The sequence below is a fragment of the Myxocyprinus asiaticus genome, chromosome 39 (genome assembly GCF_019703515.2).
Source record: "Myxocyprinus asiaticus isolate MX2 ecotype Aquarium Trade chromosome 39, UBuf_Myxa_2, whole genome shotgun sequence".
Lineage (NCBI taxonomy): Eukaryota > Metazoa > Chordata > Actinopteri > Cypriniformes > Catostomidae > Myxocyprinus > Myxocyprinus asiaticus.
The window spans coordinates 22,355,832-22,381,003 of NC_059382.1; the positions used below are offsets into that span (position 1 = coordinate 22,355,832).

A 25,172-nucleotide genomic window follows, 5' to 3' on the forward strand; every position below is an offset into this window, starting at 1 on the left:
GGCTGAATGAGAAGAGGATGTGTGGACGTTTGTTCAGTTAGTCAATCTCTTTCAACAAGGAAAGGTGTCGGAATAAATATGAATAAATGAGTGATGACCACACATTTAAATGACATACAAACGCTATTGAAACATCTATTTTTTTAGGCCATTATTATTTTATATTTTTTTGTGTTTTGTTTTTTTATAAAGCTTGATAAAATTTGTGCTCAGCAGTTTATAATATGATAGATATGCTTTGATGCTTAAACCTTGCAGTGCTGAAGTCTCTTAGTAGAATTGTAGACACACTAATTTTAATAAAGTCATAAAGTCATGAATGACTGCTTTTGGTTCAGTGCAATTACTTAAAACACCGTGTGGTGATAGGGGCGTGGCCAAGGCCGCGAGAGTGAGTATGGTAAGGGTTGACACCTGTGGGAAATCACCTCTAACAGTTGTTTTGTGTTTGCAGTGAGAGCGGAGAGGGATTTAAAGGGCAATCCAGACCGCTGGAGGGGAGAGAGAGAGCGACACACGATCCTGACTGTGTGTGTGTGTGTGTTTATTTGCTGGAAAGCAAGAGCTTTATGATACACTGGAGCGTGTACAAATAAAGATTTACATCGACTGTTCACCTGGCCCTGCGCTTCCTCCTTTGTCCAAGAGCTGGAGACATGTCATAGACAGTCATTTGGCGACATCTACAGGCACAAAAGCGTAACTTGTAGAAATGGTCAATGAACAAATCTGAACGACTCTTTTTGGTGAATGGAATCAAAAGACTCCAGTAACTGAAAAGAATCAAAATCACCACCACTAGCATGTCAATGCTGTCACTGGAAAGTCTGGCCAATTACAAAAAAGCTGTGTTGTCATTCATAGCTTGTTCAGCTACTTCGCAGCAACTGCACTGGCTGAGCCAGGCAGCTGGTCTCGAATCGCTCTCGCGGTTCTTAGATGGCATACGTCACAGTGACGCGGTGGTGGCGCCTACCAAAGTTGGACAAAATTTCTAACCGACATGCACTGCTTCAAATCCAGCGTCAATCGGTCTGCGCAGCGCAGCATGAAGTCGAACACTCCTAATGGCTCATGGCTGTGATGTAACTGCAGCCTATTGGCTATTTATAAAAAGGCAACAAGCCCTAGTATATGTCCCACCCAAACTCCCTATTTAAATACGAAATATGCAACACAAGACAGAAAACCAGTGCAGGAATGGCTGGAATGGCTGATATGGCATTCATCTAGGATTTACACGGACACCTACTTACACCTGGATGCAGAATCACACAACAGCTAAATATTTTAGTTACAGATGTCATTGTAGAAATACACAATTTGCGGTCAGCCATGATGAATTTATACTGTGAACAAAAGTAAAACAACCAGTCTTCAGCTTGTCATTTGATTTCATTCAGTACGTTTACATCCACTTTAAAAGTTTGATTTCAGATCGACAAACACAATTAATCATCTTTTAAAAATTTCAACAATTTGGTTCGCATAAAATCATACCTGTTCGATTTTTGTGAAGTCGGACTAACAGATAATGCGATTGTTTCGGTTTCATCCAGCATATAGTTGACCGTACCTCAACTATGCAATAACATGCTGTAGCTTGATTATGACTGCAAGTAAACGTATTGAGCATGTTGGTCCACATGAAATGATGAAGTTATTAGGCTAAAGATATGACTGCAGTCTTGATCTCATGTGAGTGTACATTATTTTTAAAATATTTTCAAAAGTACTATTCATTTCTTATGTGTAAAATTATTTTAACTAGGTTAAAAATTACTGAGAGCAGTTTTTATATTACAGACAACCAAATTCAACAATGGTTGGCTAGGTTGACCTTACTAAGCATCAGTGTTAATAGCATTCACAGTGAACTCTGCTCCTTTCTCTTTTCCGTGCCTACCCTTCACACTGTGAGCGAACGGCAAAATGCTACATTCCCTGTCGCCTGACTTAGCACTGAAAGTTCCCCATAAATCCCTGCCGGTGATTAACAGATTAAAAATGTGACCCCTGCCCTATGGCAGCAGCTTCAGGGGGCCCTTTAAGTTGCCTACATCAAAGGGTGAGCTCCTACAGGGCTGCAGGCTAGCGGCTGGCACAGAGTCACACACATACATTCAAACGTAAATGCCACTTATAATTTAGTGAAAAATAAATGTCTATAATAAAAACCTACACTGATGTACACAGATTAATCATCAGCCAGACAGCCACAGTACCTTTCTGTCTTATCTTTTAAACACTTTGTGGATGGATTTTCCGATTAACAGTGCAATTATGTTTCAGGTAAAAAAGGTATTAACAGCAGCTTTCTGCATAAATTGGTCATAAATTTGCTGCATTTTCATATTAATTCTATATTTGCATAAAATTCCCTTTTTTGGATGGCAATATGTGAAAACATATAATTGTTTGTGCATTATTTAAGCAGACTGTGTTTGTCTGTCATTATGACTGAAGATCAGATCAAATTTTATGACTAATTTATGCAAAATGCATGGTTAATCCAAGGTTTCACATACTTTTTCCTGCAGTTATAAGGTGTAATCTCACCACTTGTGGGCTGCAAAAGGTAACTGAATTATGCAGAATGTAAAGCATGAAAATGAAGTCAAATAAATAAATTCAACCTTCGGTTCATAATTATGATATGAACTCTGCAGCAGTTCATGCTGCATTACTGAGTCCTGGCTACACCGTCCCTTGGCAGACCTTTATAAATACAATGACTTGTGAAAATGACTTATAAATATTCATTGGAATGTCATGTTATTGGTGAGATCCAGAGCCCTGAAAGCTCCATTTTCTTTGTTAGTTAAACTCATCCTTGTCTTCTGTCTATGAATATTCATATCTTTCAGACTGGAACAAATGGTGTGGGTCTGTCTTTCTAAATGTGTAAGATCTCAAGTTAGGATTTGAAGTAGTCATCTGTCAGCCTGGCCACACAGGATATGAATTTGCAATTTGAACAGCCCTAGAAATTGCCGACCATGAGTCCTTTTTGACCACTACACTATCAGCACAATGTGGTCACATGCATTTTTGACAACTTTCGACCATCTACGAATTTGGTCGATGTGGACTTATCTGAAAACGTTTTGGAACCCGTTTACGCCTGTTTTTAGTGTCGTCCCATTTCAAAAGGATCGACTAAAAAGCACCTTACCAGGGGCTATATTTTCACTCTATTCACGCTATGACTGTGCACTATGTCTAACTAAATTTTTGCGAGAGTACTGATTCTAAGGGAAATTATCGTACCAGCGCAAAGCGCAAGTGTGCATAGATGAGAATTATCGTGAAGTGGCGCAAAGCACAAAAATAGGTCATTGCGCTAAGACGATTAAGAAGCACAACGTTTTTGTCAAGTTTTCAGCACAAAGTCTAAAATCAGTTCCTGCATTTGCAGTTTGGACATTCTACCAGCAGGTGGTAATAAAGTTAATGTCCAAACTCTGAAAATATGGTGGAACGTCAAATAACATCCCTGATAATCACTGCTGTAGCCATTTTGTGAAACAAAAATGTATGAGTTAAACATTCTAGAGGTCATGGTTTATTTTTCAATTATTATTATTATTATGTTTTTATTTACAATTGTATTTATGATCTAATTTTAAAGTCACTGCCAAAGGGGCCGGTGAAAGAAGTTGGAGAGAGTACATTTTTTTTGCATGCGCAATTTCACCAAACCCACTTGCGCCTAGACTTTGCGCTTGCTTGCATGAAAATACCAAAACTTCATGGCCGTAACCCTCAAGTTAACACATATGACTTAAAGCATAGTTCTGCGATTTGCGCTACCACTCTTAAAATAGGGCCCTAGGTGTTAACGGGCCTTAAACTTGTATGGTGGTCAACTGATATTGGTTTTTCAATGGCTGATGCCAATGCCAATATATGGCAGAGTTGCCGATGGCCTTTTCATACATGTATTAAAAATATGACAGCAAATGAGAGTTCCACAAAAATGTGCACTATCCATTTACAAGGCTATCTGCATATTTTGGAACTGACACAAGGGGTAACTTACACTTGTGCTAATCGAGCAAGCAAGCACTAATGTCCGCAGATGATCTCAAAATGGCTAAATCCAGTCCAATTAATCAGACAAGCTAATATATTGTCACTAACCAAGAACTTAATGCGTCAACATGTTACTAAAAATCAAAAAGAGTTAAATCGTGATTATTTCCATCTATTGACAGCTCTTATATTTTTAAGTCATAATTGTTTTATTTTTAACAAAGCAAAAATTAAAGTCTTTCCAACTATCCTCAGAAACCTGTGTAAGTACCCCCTCACGTATGCATGTTCCTAGTTGTGAATCACTGACGTAAAATACATCATTTGCATTAATTTTGCATTTAGTACAAGATTTAAAATATGCAGCTGAGTACAAAGTAAATTCCACAACAGATTTGACATTTAGCTAAAAACGATAACAAAAAAAAAAAATTCATACACTACAGCTGAGACGAATAATAAAACTAACTGACTATAAAATTATTCAGCTGTCCGTTTCCCCCCTTTGGCCATAAGAGCTGCTGACTCCTGAAGATTTCCTGAAGGGGATTTCCCTTTGGAGCAGTCGCAAGACGAAACTTTCAAGCACGCCTTTGACCAAGTGAGAGTGATCGATGGTCAACAACTCCAGCCGGGTGTCGCCCTTTCATATCCTTATTTTGCAATTATAAATGAGTGGTTGTATAGAGTCACGCAGGATGCTCAAACAAAGGAAGATACAACCCAGCTCTTAATACCACGGAGCTGTCGGGAAATGGTGTTCCAGGCGGCTCATTATGATCCCAATGGCGGGTCATCTAGGGGAAAGAAAAACACTGAACCGCCTAATAGCCCCGGCTACGCTTCAGCATCTCATGGACCGAATCCTCAGACCGCATTCGGCTTACGCCGCTGCCTACTTAGATGACATCATCATTTACAGCAATGATTGGCAGCGGCACATGCAGCATCTGAGGGCGGTTCTGAGATCGCCGAGACGAGCGGGACTCACAGCAAACCCCAAGAAGTGAGCGATTGGGCATGTGGAGGTACGGTATCTGGGGTTCCACTTAGGCCACGGGCAGGTGCGTCCCCAAATTGACAAGACTGCGGTGATTGCGGCCTGCCCAAGGCCCAAGACCAAAAAGGGGGTGAGACAGTTCCTGGGGCTGGCTGGCTATTATAAGAGATTCGTGCCTAAATATTCAGATGTCACCAGCCCGCTGACTGATCTCACTAAAAAGGGAGCTCCAGACCCGGTCCAGTGGACGAAGCCGTGCCAACAGGTGTTCATGCCGCACTTTGCGGGGGGCCGCTTTTACACTCAACCGATTTCGCTCTCCCTTTTGTCTTACAGACGGACGCTTCAGACAGAGGGCTGGGGGCCGTACGCAGGTGTTGGAGGGAGAGGAGCACCCGGTGCTGTTCATTAGCCGCAAGCTCTCACTGAGGGAGACTAAGTACAGCACTGTAGAAAAGGAGTATCTTGCCATCAAGTGGGCGGTCCTCACACTCTGGTACTACCTGTTGGGGCGGGCCTTCACCCTCTGCTCGGATCACGCCCCACTCCAATGGCTCCACCACATGAAGGATAACAATGCGTGGATCACCCGCTGGTATCTGGCTCTTCAGCCATTTAAGTTCAAGGTGGTCCACAGACCGGGAGCGCAGATGGCTGTCACCGACTTCCTTTCCAGAAATGGGGGGGGGGAGTGGTAGACAGGCCGGATGTCTCCCCGGCCTGAGTCGGGCAGTGGGGATATGTGGCAGCGGGGGCATGGTCAAGCGTCTGTCCGGAGAGAGAGAAAGCGGTAAGGGCTTGCACCTGAGCTAGATTATGTGTAACACCTGTCTCTAATTACAGCGAGCATGGGGAGAGCGGAATATAAGCAGCCACGCCACCAGCAGAGGAGAGAGAGTTTGGCACAAGGAAGGCCACGGTGCTCCTGAAGCTGTTACGTTCGTTCTGTTGTATTTGCGAAGCTGAAGTGTTTAAGTAACTATGTGCCTATGAAAGCTGATGTGTTTAAGTAACTACATGCCTGTGAAGCTGATGAATTTGTGAAGTTGTAAAGCACTGAAGTGGCCAATTAAAAGTCTTACCTGAGCCTGGAAAACCCGCTTCCCTGTGTTCTCCTTCCCTTCTGATGTGAAGTTGTTACACCCATATAACCCTCTGGACACCATCCAATCCACCCCGATCCAAAGCAGATAAGAGGCGCCCACTGCGATAATGATTTCATCCACACAGTCAGTGTTTGGGACTGGCACTGACAACCATACTTACTAACAGGTGTAACAACAGACTTGTTTTGTTCATTAAACAGCAGACAGAAGCGGCTCAAATTCTGTCTGTTTTAACGAATAAACAAAGTCAAGCCAATTTGGTTAACAATAGCCATGAGTAACGCGTGTAACCATAGTGACAGTGAAGTTAATATCAAAGATAGCGACTTCATTTACACCGGAAGGTCTCATCACAACTGACGTGACATTATTCAATAAACGAAAATAAATAAAATTTTAATTACAGCTGTTTCGGATGTTTATTTTCAGTAAAAAGTGTAGAGTGTAGAACTGTAGAAGACAGTGACTCAATATAAAATCTTCGGGTGACACACAACTCACATCTCCATCTCTAAACGTTTCCAAAACTCCACATGAAAGAAAATGCAAAACACACAAGACTTCTTCACTAAGTCTTTTTGCCATTATGCAAGTGAATAGTGGCTCCAGCCTGTCAAGCTCGAAAAAGGGCAAAAAAACACCATAAAACTCTCACTTGTGACCAAATTTCATGGTGTCCTCTTGCATGTTTGGTTCACAAGATGCAATGAGAACCAATGAGATTTGATTTGAGAGTGAATAATGACTTAAAATTCATTCTGTTCACCACGCCAAGGGATTGTATCACTTTAGATTACTTGGAATATACCGTATTTTCAGTAAATAAAGTTGCACCTGACTATAAGTCGCACTGGGTTAAAATTGCATTGTTGAGAGAAAAAAAAAAACACAGATTAGTGGCATTTCTGTATAAGTTGCACTGACAGAGCTTGCATAAAGCAGGCACTAGGACCCGGAAGCAGTCGTCTGACTTCTCTTCACCTGTTCGGTTGTCAAACGCGCTTCTTGAAGATTACTGTGCCTCAGAATCTACACATAGTTTCACAGTGTTTTTTAAATATTCTGAATTGGCAACTTTAAAATGCTTCTACAGTCTCTATGACTGAGGTTCAAGCTATTTTGGTGTGCATGTGGTTGACCAGCCGACATCAGTTGTATAAATTATGTATATAAGTAGCTTTGGACTATAAATTGCAGGACCTTTCAGATGATGAAAAAACACAACTTTTATTCAAGAAAATATGTTTTTTTTGTCCATTTTTTAGCTTGACATACCGTAGTCACTATTCACTTTCATTATATGTCAATTTAACACTGTAAAGACTTTTTTTAAATTCACCTGTTGTGTTTCATACTGGTTTGGAACAGCATTATAGTGAGTAGATAATAAGAGAATTTTTACTTTTGGATGAACTGTCCCTTAGAAGGAGCACTCAGTCATTTTTCTTCTTCATTAAAACAGTTTAACTCTTAATTAAATTAATTGCAATTTGAAAATATATGTATAAAATCATGACCACTCACATGAGATGAAGAAGACTCCAGTCATATCAGTAACCATGTAAAAGTTGTTTGAGTTTACATGGAGAGGGTCACCTCATGGGGGCTGCCATCTTAGAATCACATGACCAGCCAAATACTACTGGCTTAATCTCAGAAACCACCATGTTATTGGACACTCATGGATTAAATTCATGGCTGACTGTACTACAATGGCATCTGAAGCTGAAAACTATTGATTTTGAATGATGCTGCATCCAAGCCGCTAGGTGTCTGTGTAAGTCCAAGATGACAAAAAAAAAAAAAAAAAAAGATAAAGAATGCATCTTTAAGGGAGTCAGTTTGGTTATAGAATGTGGTTGTCACTCGTTTATAACTGTGGCAGGGCGGAGGGCGGGGCCGGGTCGTGATTCTGCACACCCGGCCCCTAATAAGGCTGATTAAGCCCGAGAAGGATAAGGCCAACTGGAGACGGCAGTGCGACAGAGAGAGAGTTACAGACAGCTGTCCGACACCTGTGTGTATTTGTGTCTTTTTGGTTAAGTTTATCATTAAACCTTTATTTATATTATCAAGCTGGTTCTCGCCTCCTCCTTTCCATTTACCTTGTTACAATAATCAAACTGTATGTGAACATAATCTATCTAGCATTCACAACCATTCTGTCGCCATGTGAACACCAATAAGCGCTTAGCTGACGCAGTGGGTGACTGGTAGCCCCCAAACGAAAATATACATACAGTAGTGTAATACATATATGCATGCATGAGCTTTCAAATTGGCATTGTCTGCATACTCTCTGTTCCCTGCAGTCCACTGTGGAGGCCCATCACCTCCTGAACAGTATATCTCACAGGAGGCATATGCACAAGCAAGGACAAGGACAGGCTGTTTCCAAACAGCCCACAGCATATTGCATTTTTTAAGAGTCGAAGCCATGTGTGATTCTTGAGTGCTGATTAAGAAAAGAGAGGGGGAATGTGGGAGGCGAGGGCGCGGTCGAGCGCCCGTTTGGGGAGAGAGGAAGCTGACCTGGGAGGCTCAGCTCGCAGCCAACAACTTCTGGTCGCCAACCTCCTGGAATACCCTGTGTTGAAGAAAACCATCCTGCAGCGGGTCGGCCGCAGTCCAGAAGAGCACCGCCAGTGGTTCCGATCTCTGATGCTGAGCGAAGTCGGCCGCTCGTTTGCCTTTGCTCAACAGCTCCGTGCGGTGGGTGCTGGCTGAGGAAGACAGCGACATCGGTGATGTCATCAGTCTCGTGGTACTGGAGCAGTTCATCTCCCGACTGCCGAAGGGGACATTCGAGTGGGTGCCACCTACTGGCGTCGCTGGCTGAAGCAGTGCAGCTGGCAGAAGACCATCTAGCAGCGTATCCGGGGGCCGGCACACCCCTCTCTCTCTCTGAGACATGAAGGATGCCAACGCCTGGATCACCCGTTGGTATCTGGCACTCCAGCCGTTTAAGTTCGAGGTGGTCCACAGACCGGGGGCACAGATGGCTGTCACTGACTTCCTCTCCAGAAGGGGGTGGGGGGGGGGTGGGTGAGTGGGCAGAGAGAGAGGGAGAGGGACACATAAGACTGCGTGTTAATCACTGACTGTTTTGTTTGCTCGCTGAAAAGCGGAACTTTATTTGTGTATGCTGGAAAGCCACTCTTTGTTTTATGTAAGCTGTAAAGCGATTGCTGTGTATTAAGAATTAAAACCTGACTCACAGGGATCGTGGAAACCGGCTCCCGCTTCCTCCTTTATCTGCCCAACAACGAACTTTGCTACAGGGAAATAGTGTCACCATTTACCAAGAGCTGGCCAGCCTATACACAAAGCTTGTAAGTGCTCTTGGCAATACCACATGCCTAGTTATAGGAAAGAATGATTTCAAAATTACACGTTTGGCTCTGACAGAGTTAGTCTCTTTCAGTGGTGTGAGCAGATTCTTTCCCCTGCTCATCCTCTACACTTTACAATAAAGCAGGAAAACAGCATGATCTTTAGTCATTTATAGTGACTGACATGAGCAGAGAGACTCATTAGATACCGCTAAAAGCCCAGGTAGGTCACATGACTTGCAGAAAACATTACAGTCACTCTTTAATTCTGCTTTTCTCCCTTCCACTCTGACCAGACCTTGTACAGCACAATCATCATCATATGCTATAAAAGCCAATAACTATAGCAGCTATAACTATTTATGGAAATAAATAATTGACATGAATTAGATGAAACTATCTTTCTTGTACATTGGATTGGTCTCAAAATGTAATGAGTTGCCTTCCTAGATAGTATTTACCAGAGGCGAATTATATTGGTTAGTGATTGTTCTTTCATGGCACAGTATACTAGGGATAATTCACCGAAAAGTGAAAATTCTGTCATCACTTACTCACCCTCATGTTGCTCAAAACCTCTATGACTTTCCAACTCATGACAAAACGTAATAATTTGTACGAGATGGCGGAATCGTAAGATATTTTATGACTTAGCTCATACAAAATGGCTAAACTTTTATTCCCAGACACTAACCAATCAACAAACAAAATCTCAACAATGCAGGCATCACATTTTAGCTAGCCTCCTATACAACACTTTATTTTAAGAAATGTCTGTGAACAAACTGTGTTACTCTTTACATTCTCTTTTTTTTCAATACAAATGATTGATGTATGTCAATAACCTGTAATACGCTTCCCTCGCCTTGTTCCAATTTCTTCTGTGGAACACAAAAGTTATTTTCCTATTAAAATCATAGTTAGATTTTATGAACTTTATGGTTAGGTTTAGGTTTGGGGTTTGGGTAGGGATAAAATTTTGGACAAATCGTAATAACATCGTACATTGGGTCGTTTATTTTTCTCTATGTGAGTGTGGCGAGCCAACCATACCAATACCAGCATCGCCCCTGGCAACCACAATCATCAACTCATTATCACAGGCGGATACAGCTGAAGCTGATCGACCACAGCAACAGAAGGAGATATAAACAGAGCTCTCACAACAGAAAGGTGAGAAGCGTCACAGAGAAACAACTAAATGTTCTTCTCTTTGCAGAGACTGACTGACTCAAGTCTGGTATGCTCTCCACACCCTCCAACCACTAGCCACCAAATCACCTCTTGGATCTCCCCGCTGACTCCTAACCCGAGGAAGTCCATAAGGAGCTCGGCTTACCTTCACTTCCCAACACCACCTTAATTCCTTCGGCACACTTATTTCAATAAACAGCCCTCCGGGGTAACATCTGTGCCTCATTCTTCCCTCGCTACATGAGTAAAAGTCATACGTTTTTGTACAAGCCAACTCATACAATTTCTCACAGGAACTTACACCCTCATTCACCATTCACTTTTATTGCAAAAAAAATAATAGGAGCTTGGGTAAACAAATACTTTTATAGAGTTCTCATTTATAGAGATGAGCAAAAGTCTCCATTTGCTCTCCGTTTAATCTCATTGCCATCTTAAGCTGGCGACACTGCAGCCGATTTTTTTTGCCGGGAGTGAGCTTCATTAACATAATTGCCGGCCAGGCGGAGGGAGACGAAGCATGCATTAGCATCTGTCAATGGAGGTTGCTAATCACTTCACCGCTGGGACTCCCTGCTGAGTTAATGGCTTCAAAAACTGAAAAGGCACATCCAGATTACGTGAAAAAATTGTTCTGTCGCCGAGGCTGCCGAGTCTTGTGTTCTCGTCAAGTGACCAATGAGCTTCTTCTTTTACTGAAGAACTGACAAAAGTTAAAGGTTTTCATCACACTCAGCTGCATTTCATCACAAACACTGATTGTAATCCATAGTAATTCTGCCACCAAGCATTTTTCCTGCCTTTTTTTCCAACACTGAAATGATTAATGAAATCAGAAAGTGGAGCCACAACAGTTTGTTTTTATCTAATGTAATTTCTTTACTCACTGAAAGCTGCATCTGGACATACGCATTCTTCTGCAAGCCTCGATGTGATAAATACACAATCACGCAATTTTACAAGGTACAGTTACTCTATGAATCGCTTCCTAATGCCGTTTTCACACCTGGGTCTTTGCAGCATTTGTTTCGGAACCTGGTGTGTTTTTTCCCTTGGTTCGGTTAGTGTAGGCATATATGAACACGGCAATCGCATTCAGATCCGCACCAAAACAATAGGTCTGAGACCTCCTGGTCGGAAAAGAAATCTGTAGGTCAGCTTGTCACTGTAATTCATCATCACAACGCGAATATAGCCTTTTGGCGGCTATATTAGATATAGGTCGATCTTCATGATCGCTTCTTTTCTCTCTTGTGGATAGCGGCAGAACAGACACAGGTAGGACAACGTCAGCAACTTTTTGACATGGCTTCACTCTTTCTGTGTGTATGTGTGTGTGCAAGTGTGCGGACAGGTACCCCTGAGAACAGGTACTTTTCAATGCAGAAATAATGCAAAAGCAACTAATGACGGATAAAAAAAACCACAACGGAAATTTTAGAACTCCATCCATGTGTCAGATATGGTTTATTTGCAGCGCTACCTCTGACTGAAATGCACATTCTGTGCCATGCAGCGAAGTTTGCATAACCATGACAAACAATACTCGAATATTTGTACCCGTTGACACATTTGTACAGGTATATCATTTTAACCGGTATATCGATGTATGAGTTAAATCACGTAACAGCGCACAAACATTCTGACCAATGAGGGGACAATTTGCTTACATGTGACATTTATTAAGAAAGTTTTGGTCTGAAAGCATACCAAATCAGGAAGAAAATGCAACTTTGTAACTATTTTAGCCCCTGTTTCAGAACAAACCAAGCAAGCTACAGGTTTGAAAACACCCTAAATCACTCTATTTCAATTGTTTATGCTCACGTGGTACTCCTTTTTTTATTTCGGCAATTTCCACATGACAGGGAATTTAGAGAGAGTGTTGCGGTGAGCTGGTATGTTTGTCACCCCTCCACCATTTTGTATCGGCAAGTTTGTAACTAAAAAGAGCGAGATCTAAGTAAAACAGTCTATATGTGTGACACCCTCAGCCAAAATTGAGTTGTTTGCAGTCTGCTAGTGTGGTGCCAGCTTTGGAGAAACAACTGAGAGGTTTTTCTTGTGATTTTCTTTCCACAGCTTGGCTGTCTAGGAAGGCACAGCAATGCTGTCTAGATAGGAACCTTGCTAGGTTTTGATGCACACCCACTCGGTCTTCATAAATCACTACAGTAATTTTGGGAAATACCATGTGCATGAGTTTGGTCATCAGGATGTAATGTATGTTGATGATGTCACATGGAACCCCTGGATGAACATGACCTAATCTTATTCCCTGTTGTACCCATACATAATCACGTTGTCTAAATGTGATCACCGGTATTCTGGTAATGCAGTCCCATGCTTTTGAGTTATGGGAATGAAAGAACTTTTCCCAGGCTGCAGGTCTGTCTCATTTCAAAAGGCCAAGAGTCTTTATTCTCCGCCCCTGTAGAGATCATGGAATGATGGTAAATGACAAGACTGTTGGGATGTACATTATTAATAGCCCACCACTGACTCACTATCCACTCCCGCTCCTCCTTTATACACGGTGGCTCATTTACATCACCCACAACATATTTGCCCGTTAGTGACTCACATGTTGAACCTTAAGAATAGGCATTGTTTCGACAAGTCGACACTTGTGTATATGAGAGGAGATTTGTGAAATGCTTCATGTTGAAGCACTCCTACTTGATGAGGTGCATACATATAATTTAATGCAAAAGTATGTTAGCTCTTAATGTGTAATTATATGGCATTGCATGAAAGTGAATGTGATTGTGAGGGGTTATGGCAGGCTGCGATTAAGACCCATGGCTGTGTGTAGATGACACAGGATGTTGTTATTGTTCATTTCATAGCCACATAAATAAATCCATCCCAGAGGTGGGCTAATCCCTTCTACATGAGAGCTACATTGGCTCTCACGTAGACACTTGACACCCCCACCCATACAGAGAGACAGGGACTGGGTTAATCTGCACGTTGTTTACTTCATTTCAGACTGTTAACGTCTATACTAAGAGTTGTTTTTTTATATTTAAAGAACTGCATTTATACCAAGCACACTCTACAAGATTTAAGGCTGTCACTCTGTGCTCATTTTATGACTGAAGACCAAAACATACTCTACGCAAGTACGTGAACGCAGATGCTGCTAGCTACGTAATCTCGATTTCATGAGTTGTTGTATACCAAAATGTGTCAGACATTGCCAATCATATTTCAAACAAGTTTAAAATAGTTTGATATCTGTCGTAGCATCTGTAACTAGTTTCAGTTTGTCTCCCAAGTATGCACACAAGATGAGCGTTGGCAAGTTTTTGTTGCAGACTAAAAACATAAAAAAAAATTCTGTCTTGTATTGTTTGCTTGGCTTAATTTATAAAACAGTATAGAGTAGACAGTAAAGTCAAGGTAAGAAAGAAGGAATGGACTCATGACATGACACAGGCAGGACTCGAAACTCTAACCCCTGTGAGCTAACAGTCCATATACTGTATTTTGTGAGCATTTGCCTGTTCCAACAAGAATTCCATTCTGATCATTTTCTGTCTGTTATATGCTCTTTTGAACAATCAAATAACTGGAGAGAACTAGAAAACACACAGGGTTTTTTTTTTTTTTTTTTACCAACAGCTGAAAATTGAACACACATGAAACACACAAAGAGCATGAAATATATGGCAGATAAAATGTGAGTGAGTTATGTTCAACAACATTGTGCATGCAAGAAATCCCATAACAGCCCTTCAGAGGGTTTAGATAAGAGCGCATGGGGAAAGATGTATTATGGAAAAGCTGCCACCAAAGCATCATTACTTTATAATCCCACACTGAGAGAAAGAGGGACAGCTGGGTCTAGAGCCTTTTAAGCAAGTTTTATTTTTCATTTGTCCTACTTTATCTTAATCCAGGCTCAGGGAACGCAGCAGTATGCTCTCCGAGACAGACTGCCACATTCAATGCTTTGAAATAGATATAGCTTTTCTCTTGCATAAAAGCTTCAACACAAAGCTGCTATTTTGAGAGAATACGTGAATGGATTAGTACAATCAAGCCGGGAGCTAAATATCTGCTTCTGATGAAAAATAACAGGCTCAAATAGTTGCTCTTGCCATTTGTCATTCTTCCATAATGACAAGAGTCAGATTAGGCCTTGGTCCTTTGGCATACATATGTTAATACTGTATTCCTCAATATACTGGGGTCCAGCTTTGCATGGATTAATATATCACTGTAAGACCCACATTCAACCTTCTCTCACTGGTGTATCCTTTAATATAAATATTTTTATTGAGAACAACACTGTGTGATGATCATAAATCAAAATTTTGTTTGTCAAAATAGCTACAAATTCTGAAATACAACAAGTACAATTAAGAACATTGAGCAATGTTTTTTGTTTTAAGATGATAAACCAATCTATTAAAGTCAGATTTTGTTTTAATTTTTTAAATTTTTATCTAATTGTTTATTATGTTTCCAGGAGTGTTGGTTATTCATGTTTTTGAGACATTACAGCTGATTTTCTGTAAAGCTGCTTTGGAACAATGTATATTTTTTTATGTTCAATGTTTTTTTTTCTACTTTGGCAACAAAATCTCAATGTTCTCTTTTTGCATTGTCAAACAAGTGATAGCCAGTGCTGAAGCATTTTACCAATCAGAAATTAGCTTAAATAATTCTTATTCAAATTAATGGCCAGCATCATCCAATCACTGCCAACCATGTTAAAATACATTTATATAAATGTATAAATTGTGTGATCCAAACATCATCTGCACCCTGAAACTGAACTTTTGGTAAGATGTTAGGGGAGAAAGCACCTGGCTGCATAGGAAACTATATGGTGCTCCCTTGTTAAACACCTACCAAGGAAGTATTTAGTGAATGACTTAACCTCCAGTGTGCTGTCTGTCTGCACTGGTCTCACAACAGTTTAAAATGCACTTTATTTTCATCCTAACTCCATATGAAGCCTGTGAAAGCAAAATTTTTCAGCTTTTGGATGAACCTATTGATTTTCAATGTCATAATGCTCAGTAAATACAGGATTTTTAAGGGAAAATAGCGCTATTGTGCACTACTGTGTTTAGCAGCATGGCGTTTCGTGATAAATCGCTAAAATAAAATAAAAATCTTTTGACTCAAACAGGTTTCAATGTAAAAACATAATTAGGTTTCTTACCAGATGTAGTTTTGTTGGCATTTCTCCCAAACACAAACTCTGCTGCAATCAGCACCATGTTGTTGTGCAGGGTTTTTCCTGCATTGAAAAGTTTTTGTTGGCCACTGAAGCGAAATTTCGGGCCGCCGAAGCAAATTTTATGATATAAAGCAGCGAAAGCATGATGAATAGGTGCCAAATATGCTTCTCATGTGGTACACGGATGTGCGCAGGGTGATTGAAAACTGGTATCGCTTGCGTGACACGCAATCCACAAAGAATCTCTCGCGCAGGTGATGCGCTCTGCTCTATGCTTCTACTGTACACTGGAGCATGCAGGTGCGCAGAGCGGATCACATGCGCGATTAAACTGGGCTTCCCTCAGTGTCATGGGACATAAACCTAATGCGACCCATTTGAATTCTACATGAGAATGTTCTATTTTAAAGCGCTATGTAGCAATTCAACCATTTCAAACGGCTACAGAACTGACATTCTGAGCAGCACTGATGAGGGAAAGAAACAACACCTGCTCTTCACCAGCATCAATTACAAGACTTTTCAAATCTACTCATCATTTATCACAGCAAACTTTAATAGATTTTTTTCTATGGTAGTTATATAAAAGTTTAAGTTGTTAAATGTGTTTGGCTATAATTTTTTTCATAACATAAAAAAATAAATAATGTTAGGTATGTTTATAAGAAAGACTGCATTCCTAACAACTAAGGAGCAATCCATGGTCTTAACTATGGTAAACACAAGGGCAAGTAGGCTACAATATAGAATAAAAGTCTGGGCCTTTATAAATTATGAAGTCACATGTAATATTGTAATATATTTCCTGTTCTAATGATGTTTGATATTAGGAAACAAACTGACCTGGTTCTTAGATATTCCAAGAATCACAATGATTCCTAAATCATTAAGAGTCTGACAGAAGAAAAGCAATTTCTGTTATGGAGAAGGAAACAAAAATATTTACTATAGAAGCATTCCAAATCATTAAAGTGGTATACTCATGAATATTATAATTAGCACTTTAGAAATAAGGCGTTAAGTTATTTTGATTTCCCACAGCACCTTGAAGTACAAAAAACTCTCTTGAATTCAGAGGTTTCAAAAATAAATAATAGTCATTACTAACATGAAATGCAACAACATTTCTTAAATCTTAATTGCAATTTTGTAAAAAAATAAATAAAAAAACTACAGTGATGAACGTGTACATCAGCCACCACTGAAGACCATTTTTGACCCAGGAAAAACCCTGTTGTGTCACATGACTCCGTAATTTGAAAGTTAAATCCTTTACTGACAGCCCAGAGTCTTTTGAACTGAGATTAGTCGGTTGAAATTATTTTAAATTATGCGTTGTGTATAGTGCGGGGTCACACAAGTTTTAAAGTGATATTTCACACAGAACTGAAAATGTTATCATTATTTAGTCCTCCTTATGTCATTTGAAACCTGTTTGACTTTCTTATATTATGTTATGAAGAATGTTCATGCTGCTTTCTTTAGTAAACATTAAAGTGAATGGTGACTAGGGACTGTCAAGCTGCAAAAAGGAACCACAAGCACCATAAAAGCATCACAAAAGTAGACTATTGAGTGAGGAACAGACTAAATTTAAATTGATATTCACTGAAGACCTTGCTTTGAAAGTCTTGCTTGACAGCCATGGTCACCATTTAGTTTTACTGGAAAAAAGCAACTAGGACATTCTGCTATAAATAACTCCTTTTGAGTTTGGAATGTCAATGAATGTGACCTGACTAGGTTCCTAGATTTTTTGTCCATTAAAAAAAAAAAAAAAAAGAAAAGATAAGAAAAAAAAAGAAAGAAGAAAATCTGTGATTTTTCTAGTGAACGATTCAAACATGACTTTAAACAGAAAGTTCACAAAAAAAAAATGTGTTTTCAAAGAGTCCTATAAGCTTAAATACATATGGACACTGCAGCCCCAGACTAGTCATGTCAAATACTGCTCACTTATCACAAACAGGCTGATCCCATCTACGATTAATTTTTTCCACCTCAATCCGCTTGCTGCTATAATCCAAGCTGCAGGACATGCATGCAGACATGGAGCCTCAAATATATTAACCTTTCTATGGGAAGGGGTGGGAGGAAGAGTGTGGCAGATTGGGAGATTGCTTCCCCTCACCCCTTCCTTCACCTGTTGTACCTCTCAGGATCCTCCATCTTCATAAACCACCTACAATGCCCTCACGCTGCTGTCTCGCTGGCAACTGTCCAGCTCTAATTAGCACATTTATCACTGCTGAGGAGAACATACAGCAAGCAGTGAGCCGGGTCTCTTGGTGTATGACCCGAGACTCATCGCTTCATCCTCCACAAGGACGAGCACTTAAAACACGAGCTTTGGGCAATAAGCGCTCATATCCAGCTCGATCTGAGGTATGCAGGAGTGCTGAGTTTGGGTCTTATGTGCTCTGGAGAGCTAAAACCTATTCTCTCTTCTTTAATTGTCAGTAATAAATCATCCTCTATGTTCAAGTCTTCCTTACAGCACCATTGTAAGGTTCTACATGCAGTAATTATGACTTGGAGTCAATGGTCACGTAGTACCATTCAGCAAATTTTGTTCCAAAAAAATATTTCACATCCTAAATATATATATATTTTAAGTATTAAGAAATAATGTAGCACCATTTAGCAAATATTATTTCACATTTTATGCACATACTCCTATGGAAAGAAACTGGTACTTTTATTCACCAAAGTGGCATTCAACTGATCAAAATGTATAGTCAGGACATTAATAATGTGAAAAATTACTATTACAATTTGAAAAAAATGTTCAGAACTTCTTAAACTACTTCAAAGAGTTCTCATCAAAAAATCCTCCACCTGCAGCAATGACAGCTTTGCAGATCCTTGGCATTCTAGCTGTCAGTTTATCCAGATACTCAAGTGACATTTCACCCCACATTTCCTGTAGCACTTGCCATAGATGTGGCTGTCTTGTCGGGCACTTCTCACGCACCTTACAGTCTAGCTGATCCCACAAAAGCTCAATGGGGTTAAGCTCTATGTGGAGAGCGGGGCAGGCCGAGCGGCAACTGTGTGGAGCGAGACCGGGTTGGACACCTGCATTGGATTATCTCGCCCAGCTGTGGGTGATTGCAGCCTTAACGAGCGAGAGATAAAACCGCGACAAGAGCGGCAGTTGTGGAGAGACTCCGGGAGAGAGAGACCAATGAAGCAGTGTGTTCATGTGGAGCTGAAAAGCACCCTGTGAATGTCTTTGTTACACTGAAAAGTGCTGACAATAAAGTGTCTTATGTTGGATGTTTGACCGGCTCCCACCTCCTTCAGTGAGTCGATTTCCTTAGAATCCATAACACTCTTTTCCAATTATCTGTTGTCCAGTGTCTGTGTTTCTTTGACCACTCTATCCTTTTCTTTTTGTTTTTCTGTTTCAAAAGTGGCTTGCACCCCTGAATTTTCTCTTTACTGCTGTACATGAAACTGGAGTTGTGCGGGTAGAATTCAATGAAGCTGTCAGCTGAGGACATGTGAGGCGTCTATTTCTCAAACTAGAGACTCTGATGTACTTATCCTCTTGTTTAGTTGTACATCTGGCCTTCCACATCTCTTTCTGTCCTTGTTAGAACCAGTTGTCCTTTGTTTCTGAAGACTGTAGTGTACACCTTTGTATGAAATCTTCAGTTTTTTGACAATTTCAATCATTGTCAAAATCAGAATGAGTTTTATTGCAAAGTATGCTTATACATACAAGGAATTTGTCTTGGTGACAGAAGCTTCCAGTGCACAAACAATACAGCAACAAGGCAAAGATAATAATAATAATTAAAAAAAAAAAGAAAAAAGAAAATAGAATAAAAATAAAAAGTGGATAGAAAATAAAGTATATATAGAAATACACAATAAGAGAATATATATATATAAAATAAAGAATGAGTAAGTGTTTCAAAACTTTTGACCGGTTGTGTGTGTGTGTGTGTATATATGTTATATATATATATTTATATATATATATATATATATATATATATATATATATATATATATATATATATATATATATATTTTTTTTTTTTTTTTTTTTTTTTTTTTTCACATTTTAGAATAATATTAAAGTCATTAAAACTATGGAATAATAGAAATGGAACTATTGGAATTATGTTGTGACTAAACAAAATCCAAAATAAATCAAAACTGTGTTATATTTTAGCATCTTCAAAGTAGTCACACTCTTGACATTTTCTCAACCAACTTCTTGAGGTATCACCCTAGGATGCTTTTTAAACAGTATTGAAGGAGTTCCCATCTATGTTGGGCACTTATTGGCTGCTTTTCTTTATTATTTGGTCCAAGTCATCCGTTTAAAAAAAAAAAAATCTTTTTTAATTACATTTTAGTTTTATAATTAAATAAATTAATATGTTGGCACAATTATATTTTTGTCTACAAAACTAATTTCAAACATTTAAGCATACGCCTTCAGATCAAAAGATTTTTAAGATCATGAGAAACATTTCAGTCAAGTGTTTCAAAAGTTTTGACCGGTAGTGTATGTATATATATATATATATATATATATATATACACTATATTGCCAAAAGTATTCGCTCATCTGCCTTTAGACGCATATGAACTTAAGTGACATCCCATTCTTAATCCATAGGGTTTAATATGACGTCGGCCCACCCTTTGCAGCTATAACAGCTTCAACTCTTCTGGGAAGGCTTTCCACAAGGTTTAGAAGTGTGTTTATGGGAATCTTTGACCATTCTTCCAGAAGCGCATTTGTGAGGTCAGACACTGATGTTGGACGAGAAGGCCTGGCTCGCAGTCTTCGCTCTAATTCATCCCAAAGGTGCTCTATCGGGTTGAGGTCAGGACTCTGTGCAGGCCAGTCAAGTTCTTCCACACCAAACTCGCTCATCCATGTCTTTATGGACCTTGCTTTGTGCACTGGTGTGCAGTCATGTTGGAACAGGAAGAGGCCATCCCCAAACTGTTCCCACAAAGTTGGGAGCATGGAATTGTCCAAAATCTCTTGGTATGCTGAAGCATTCAGAGTTCCTTTCACTGGAACTAAGGGGCCAAGCCCAGCTCCTAAAAAACAACCCCACACCATAATCCGCCCTCCACCAAATTTCACAGTTGGCACAATGCAATCAGACAAGTACTGTTCTCCTGGCAACCGCCAAACCCAGACTCATCCATCAGATTGCCAGATGGAGAAGCGTGATTCGTCACTCCAGAGAACGCGTCTCCACTGCTCTAGAGTCCAGTGGCGGTGTGCTTTACACCACTGCATCCGACGCTTTGCATTGTACTTGGTGATGTATGGCCACTCGGCCATGGAAACCCATTCCATGAAGCTCTCTATGCACTGTTCTTGAGCTAATCTGAAGGCCACATGAACTTTGGAGGTCTGTAGCGATTGACTCTGCAGAAAGTTGGCGACCTCTGCGCACTATGCGCCTCAACATCCGCTGACCCCGCTCTGTCATTTTACGTGGCCTACCACTTCGTGGCTGAGTTGCTGTCATTCCGAATCGCTTCCACTTTGTTATAATACCACTGACAGTTGACTGTGGAATATTTAGTAGCGAGGAAATTTCACGACTGGACTTGTTGCACAGGTGGCATCCTATCACAGTACCACGCTGGAATTCACTGAGCTCCTGAGAGCGGCCCATTCTTTCACAAATGTTTGTAGAAGCAGTCTGCATGCCTAGGTGCTTCATTTTATACACCTGTGGCCATGGAAGTGATTGGAACACCTGAATTCAATTATTTGGATGGGTGAGCGAATACTTTTGGCAATATAGTGTATATACACACACACACACGTATGTACATTGTATAGACTTCTTTCCTCAAAACAATGATTGAATAGCGAGTTTCTAGGGAAAGCTTTTTCTCTTTGCCATTTTTTACCTAATATTCACCTTAAGACATGCCAGTCTATTGCATACTGTGGCAACTCAAAAACAAACACAAAGACAATGTTAAGCTTCATTTAACGAACCGAATAGCTTTCAACTGTGTTTGATATAATAGCAAGTGATTTTCTAGTACCAAATTAGCAATTTAGCATGATTACTCAAGGATAATGTGTTGGAGTTATGGCTGCTGGAAATGGAGCCTGTCTAGATTTGATAAAAAATTACTTTTTTCAAATAGTGATGGTGCTGTTTTTTACATCAGTAATGTTTGGACTATACTTTGTGATCAGCTGAATGCCACTTTGGTGAATTAAATTACCAATTTCCTTCCGAAACATTAAAATCTGTACATTATTCCAAATTTTTGGCTGCCAGTGTGTGTGTGTGTGTATATATATATATATATATATACATACAGTTTTCATATTATTTTTGCTTAAAGGAGAAATAATTTCTGCATCACTAACATCACCAAATGGAATTCCAAAAATAACTAGATAAGTAAAGTTTGTCAAGATAAACATGGATGTTGGCTTGAAAAAGCCTGCCCTCAGAGTTTAAAATAGTTTTAAAAGCTTGAAGTTTAAAGAGTTTACAGGTCCAACAGACAGTCAAAAAATGTTTGTAAGATAAAACAGATAGATGAAAGAGACAGACAGATAGACAGACGGACAGACAGACAGATAGATATTACAGACAGACAGAAAGATAGATAGGTAGATAAATAGATAGTTAGACAGACAGACAGACAGACAGCTGGACGGACGGACAGATAGAAAGATAGATATTACAGCTGACAGATGGATGTATGGCATTGGCCCAAACAGTAAAAAGTTTTAAACACATACTGTGTTTGATGTCGTTTCATTATGCCATTGTTATCCGGAGTGCTTTTTTTTGTTCTTAAACATTTTGCAAGACCATACGGTATAGAGGTGAATTAATGAATTGATGTAGTGCTACATATTTTGCTGTTAACAACAACAAAGCCATTTTAGCGTTATGAGTTTTGCCATTTAACATAACTCCAAGGTCGTGAACATCTCAGAGTAGAGTTTCCAAGTTGCCATCTCGTAGTCACAGTAATTCTGAAACTAAATTTTTCAACCCAAGTTTGTAGTATCTGTTTTCAAACAGGCTTCCCGGAAACATCCCCCTGGTTTTCCATTGGCTGGGCAAACAGATAATCCCACCCCAAACTCATTCCATTGGTTGAGCTAGTGTCATTATTTCAGGCTGGTCAGGATGCTCAAACAGAGCAATATTTTGAAAGTGCCACAGTGTTTACACTTTTAAGGGGAATCAAACTACGAATGTCTTACTTTCATAGTTGTCTCGGCATATTAACCTGGGATAGGAGAAAGTATTTTAACATCGACAAAATTACACACATCACCTTTAAGTAGTAAAATATGATGAGATTATGTAGTGCTTAAACTGTGTTTCAATAACAGTCAGCTAACATTTCTCTCCCTTCAATTTATAGTAGTACAAAAATGAACATCTATTTAAGAGTTTAAATATTTCGCATACAGGATTAGATCTACCACTGAGTACATGACTGCAAATAATTTTCACCCAGCTGGTGCAGTTACTTACTACACTCTGGGATAGTAAGCAAATGTCTATAATGGCTCCAAGGGCTCAACTCTCCCTCAGCATTTATGCTTGTCTATTTTAAGATCTTATTCCATTTCAACCGGGGAAATACTTTAATCATTTCCGTCGGCAAGATGAAAAGGTATCAAATGGGCTTAATATAACCTTGACCCTCTAATTTATACATTAGATCAGCCTTACCTCCATCACAAGCTCCAGACAGCACACCAAAGAGCCAGAAACCTCTTATCAGACTTTTGATAAGATCAGGCCGCTATGAGCAATTTAAGTTGTGAATTGTAATTGACATGGTTCGAATAAGGTAAAGGGGGCAGCCATGTGGAAAATACACAACATATAAAAGCTTTAAAATGAGGAAACTTTGGGAATTCTAATTACTTGCATTCCTATCCTAATCAACCAATTTGAAAATCCAGTTTCTTCTGGCAGAAGAGCTAGATATGGAGTCTTTCCAGTGCCAGAGAGCTGGATTATGACTTTATGAGTCAAAGGCCCGGAGCACAGCTGAACAGCAGAATACAATCACAGCCCAGTGTTACAATAGGCAAAAACTCACAAGCTGCCAGCCATGAAAAAACTCAACAAACAAAATCTCAGGCCACGCCTGAGAGGAGTAGATTACTTTTATTTCAGCACAGTTACGGTAAGTTCCATCCAGATATACAAAACAAGGTGGAATTAATCAAAAAGGACTTACCGGCTACTTCCAGCGAGGCGTTTCGGCTAACAGCCTCTCCTAGGTAATTGCGAGCCACACAAGTGTAAACACCCTCGTCGGGCTTGCTGCGGCGTCCATGCACAATGCGCAGGAAAAAAAGAGAGCCACTGGGCAGCAGCATGCGGTGGGAGCGAGGGTCGTCCTTATCGGTTTCAACATGGTCGCCATCTTTGTACCACTCCACCATGGGCATTGGGCGACCTTCTGCCTTGCAGTTCAGGGTGGCCGGCTCACCCTTTGACACGATCAGATCAGAGGGATTCTCCACTATCCTGGGGGGAACGTCCTCTAAACGTGGACGGGACCCTGTGTGGAATCAACAATGAAGATTAGAAGGGTCTGGGAGAGGACGAATTAGCATTTTTAGTTCAACTATCCCTTAACATTGTGGCATGGAACTACTTAAAATAAAAGTTAACTAAATCTAACATGTATTTAGTACAAACTATTTGGTAACGGGGATGTCTTGAGTGCTGGCGAAATACTATTCAAGCACACAGCTACACTAAAACTACACCACTAGCCAGCATCAGTCAACAGATTCAATGAGGGACAAGAGACTTCTAATGGCCAGTGGGAAAAAGAGCTGGGGATAGACCTCTGAAAGGCTGATGACTCAGCACCTATTAAGCTTTCAGTCCCGAGAGCTAGATGAAATTAAAAAAAGTTAAAAGAAGCTGACATTTTAGGCTAAGCCTAGCATGGCTACTGCTGGTGAATGAGCCTCCAAACCTCAATGCCCATTAGTGCTAAATTCTGCTCCAGCCCGGGCTATGGAATGAACAGAGAGGCTTTCTTGTTTGTATGCTGGAGCTTTTAAGAGGTGGAATACATGCATTACAATGCACAGCTGTGGCTTTGTGTTGAGCTTTACTTGATGTTAAAAGGGTGGAAATTTTATGGTTGTTAAGGTGTGTTTGTGTGTATTTACTTGGCTATAGTTTAGGGACAAACTGGTCCCCAAAAGTGAACAAAATCAGACAAAACCTCCTTTTCAGATCTCCTCAAATGGATAATCTATTAATATACAGTATAAAGCAAGTGTGTGTGTGTGTGAG

At 40.1% G+C, this 25,172-nt stretch overlaps 1 protein-coding gene across 2 annotated transcripts in view; it reads right to left on the minus strand.

The window, feature by feature from the left end:
* The window catches only part of LOC127430121 (roundabout homolog 2-like), an 86,819-nt gene that overhangs the window by 53,397 nt on the left and 8,250 nt on the right, over positions 1–25,172 (minus strand). For both annotated transcript variants that reach the window (XM_051679623.1, XM_051679622.1), the window contains exon 2: positions 24,094–24,420. In XM_051679623.1, the coding sequence (XP_051535583.1) occupies positions 24,094–24,420 (327 nt within the window). The remainder of the gene's footprint in view (positions 1–24,093; positions 24,421–25,172) is intronic.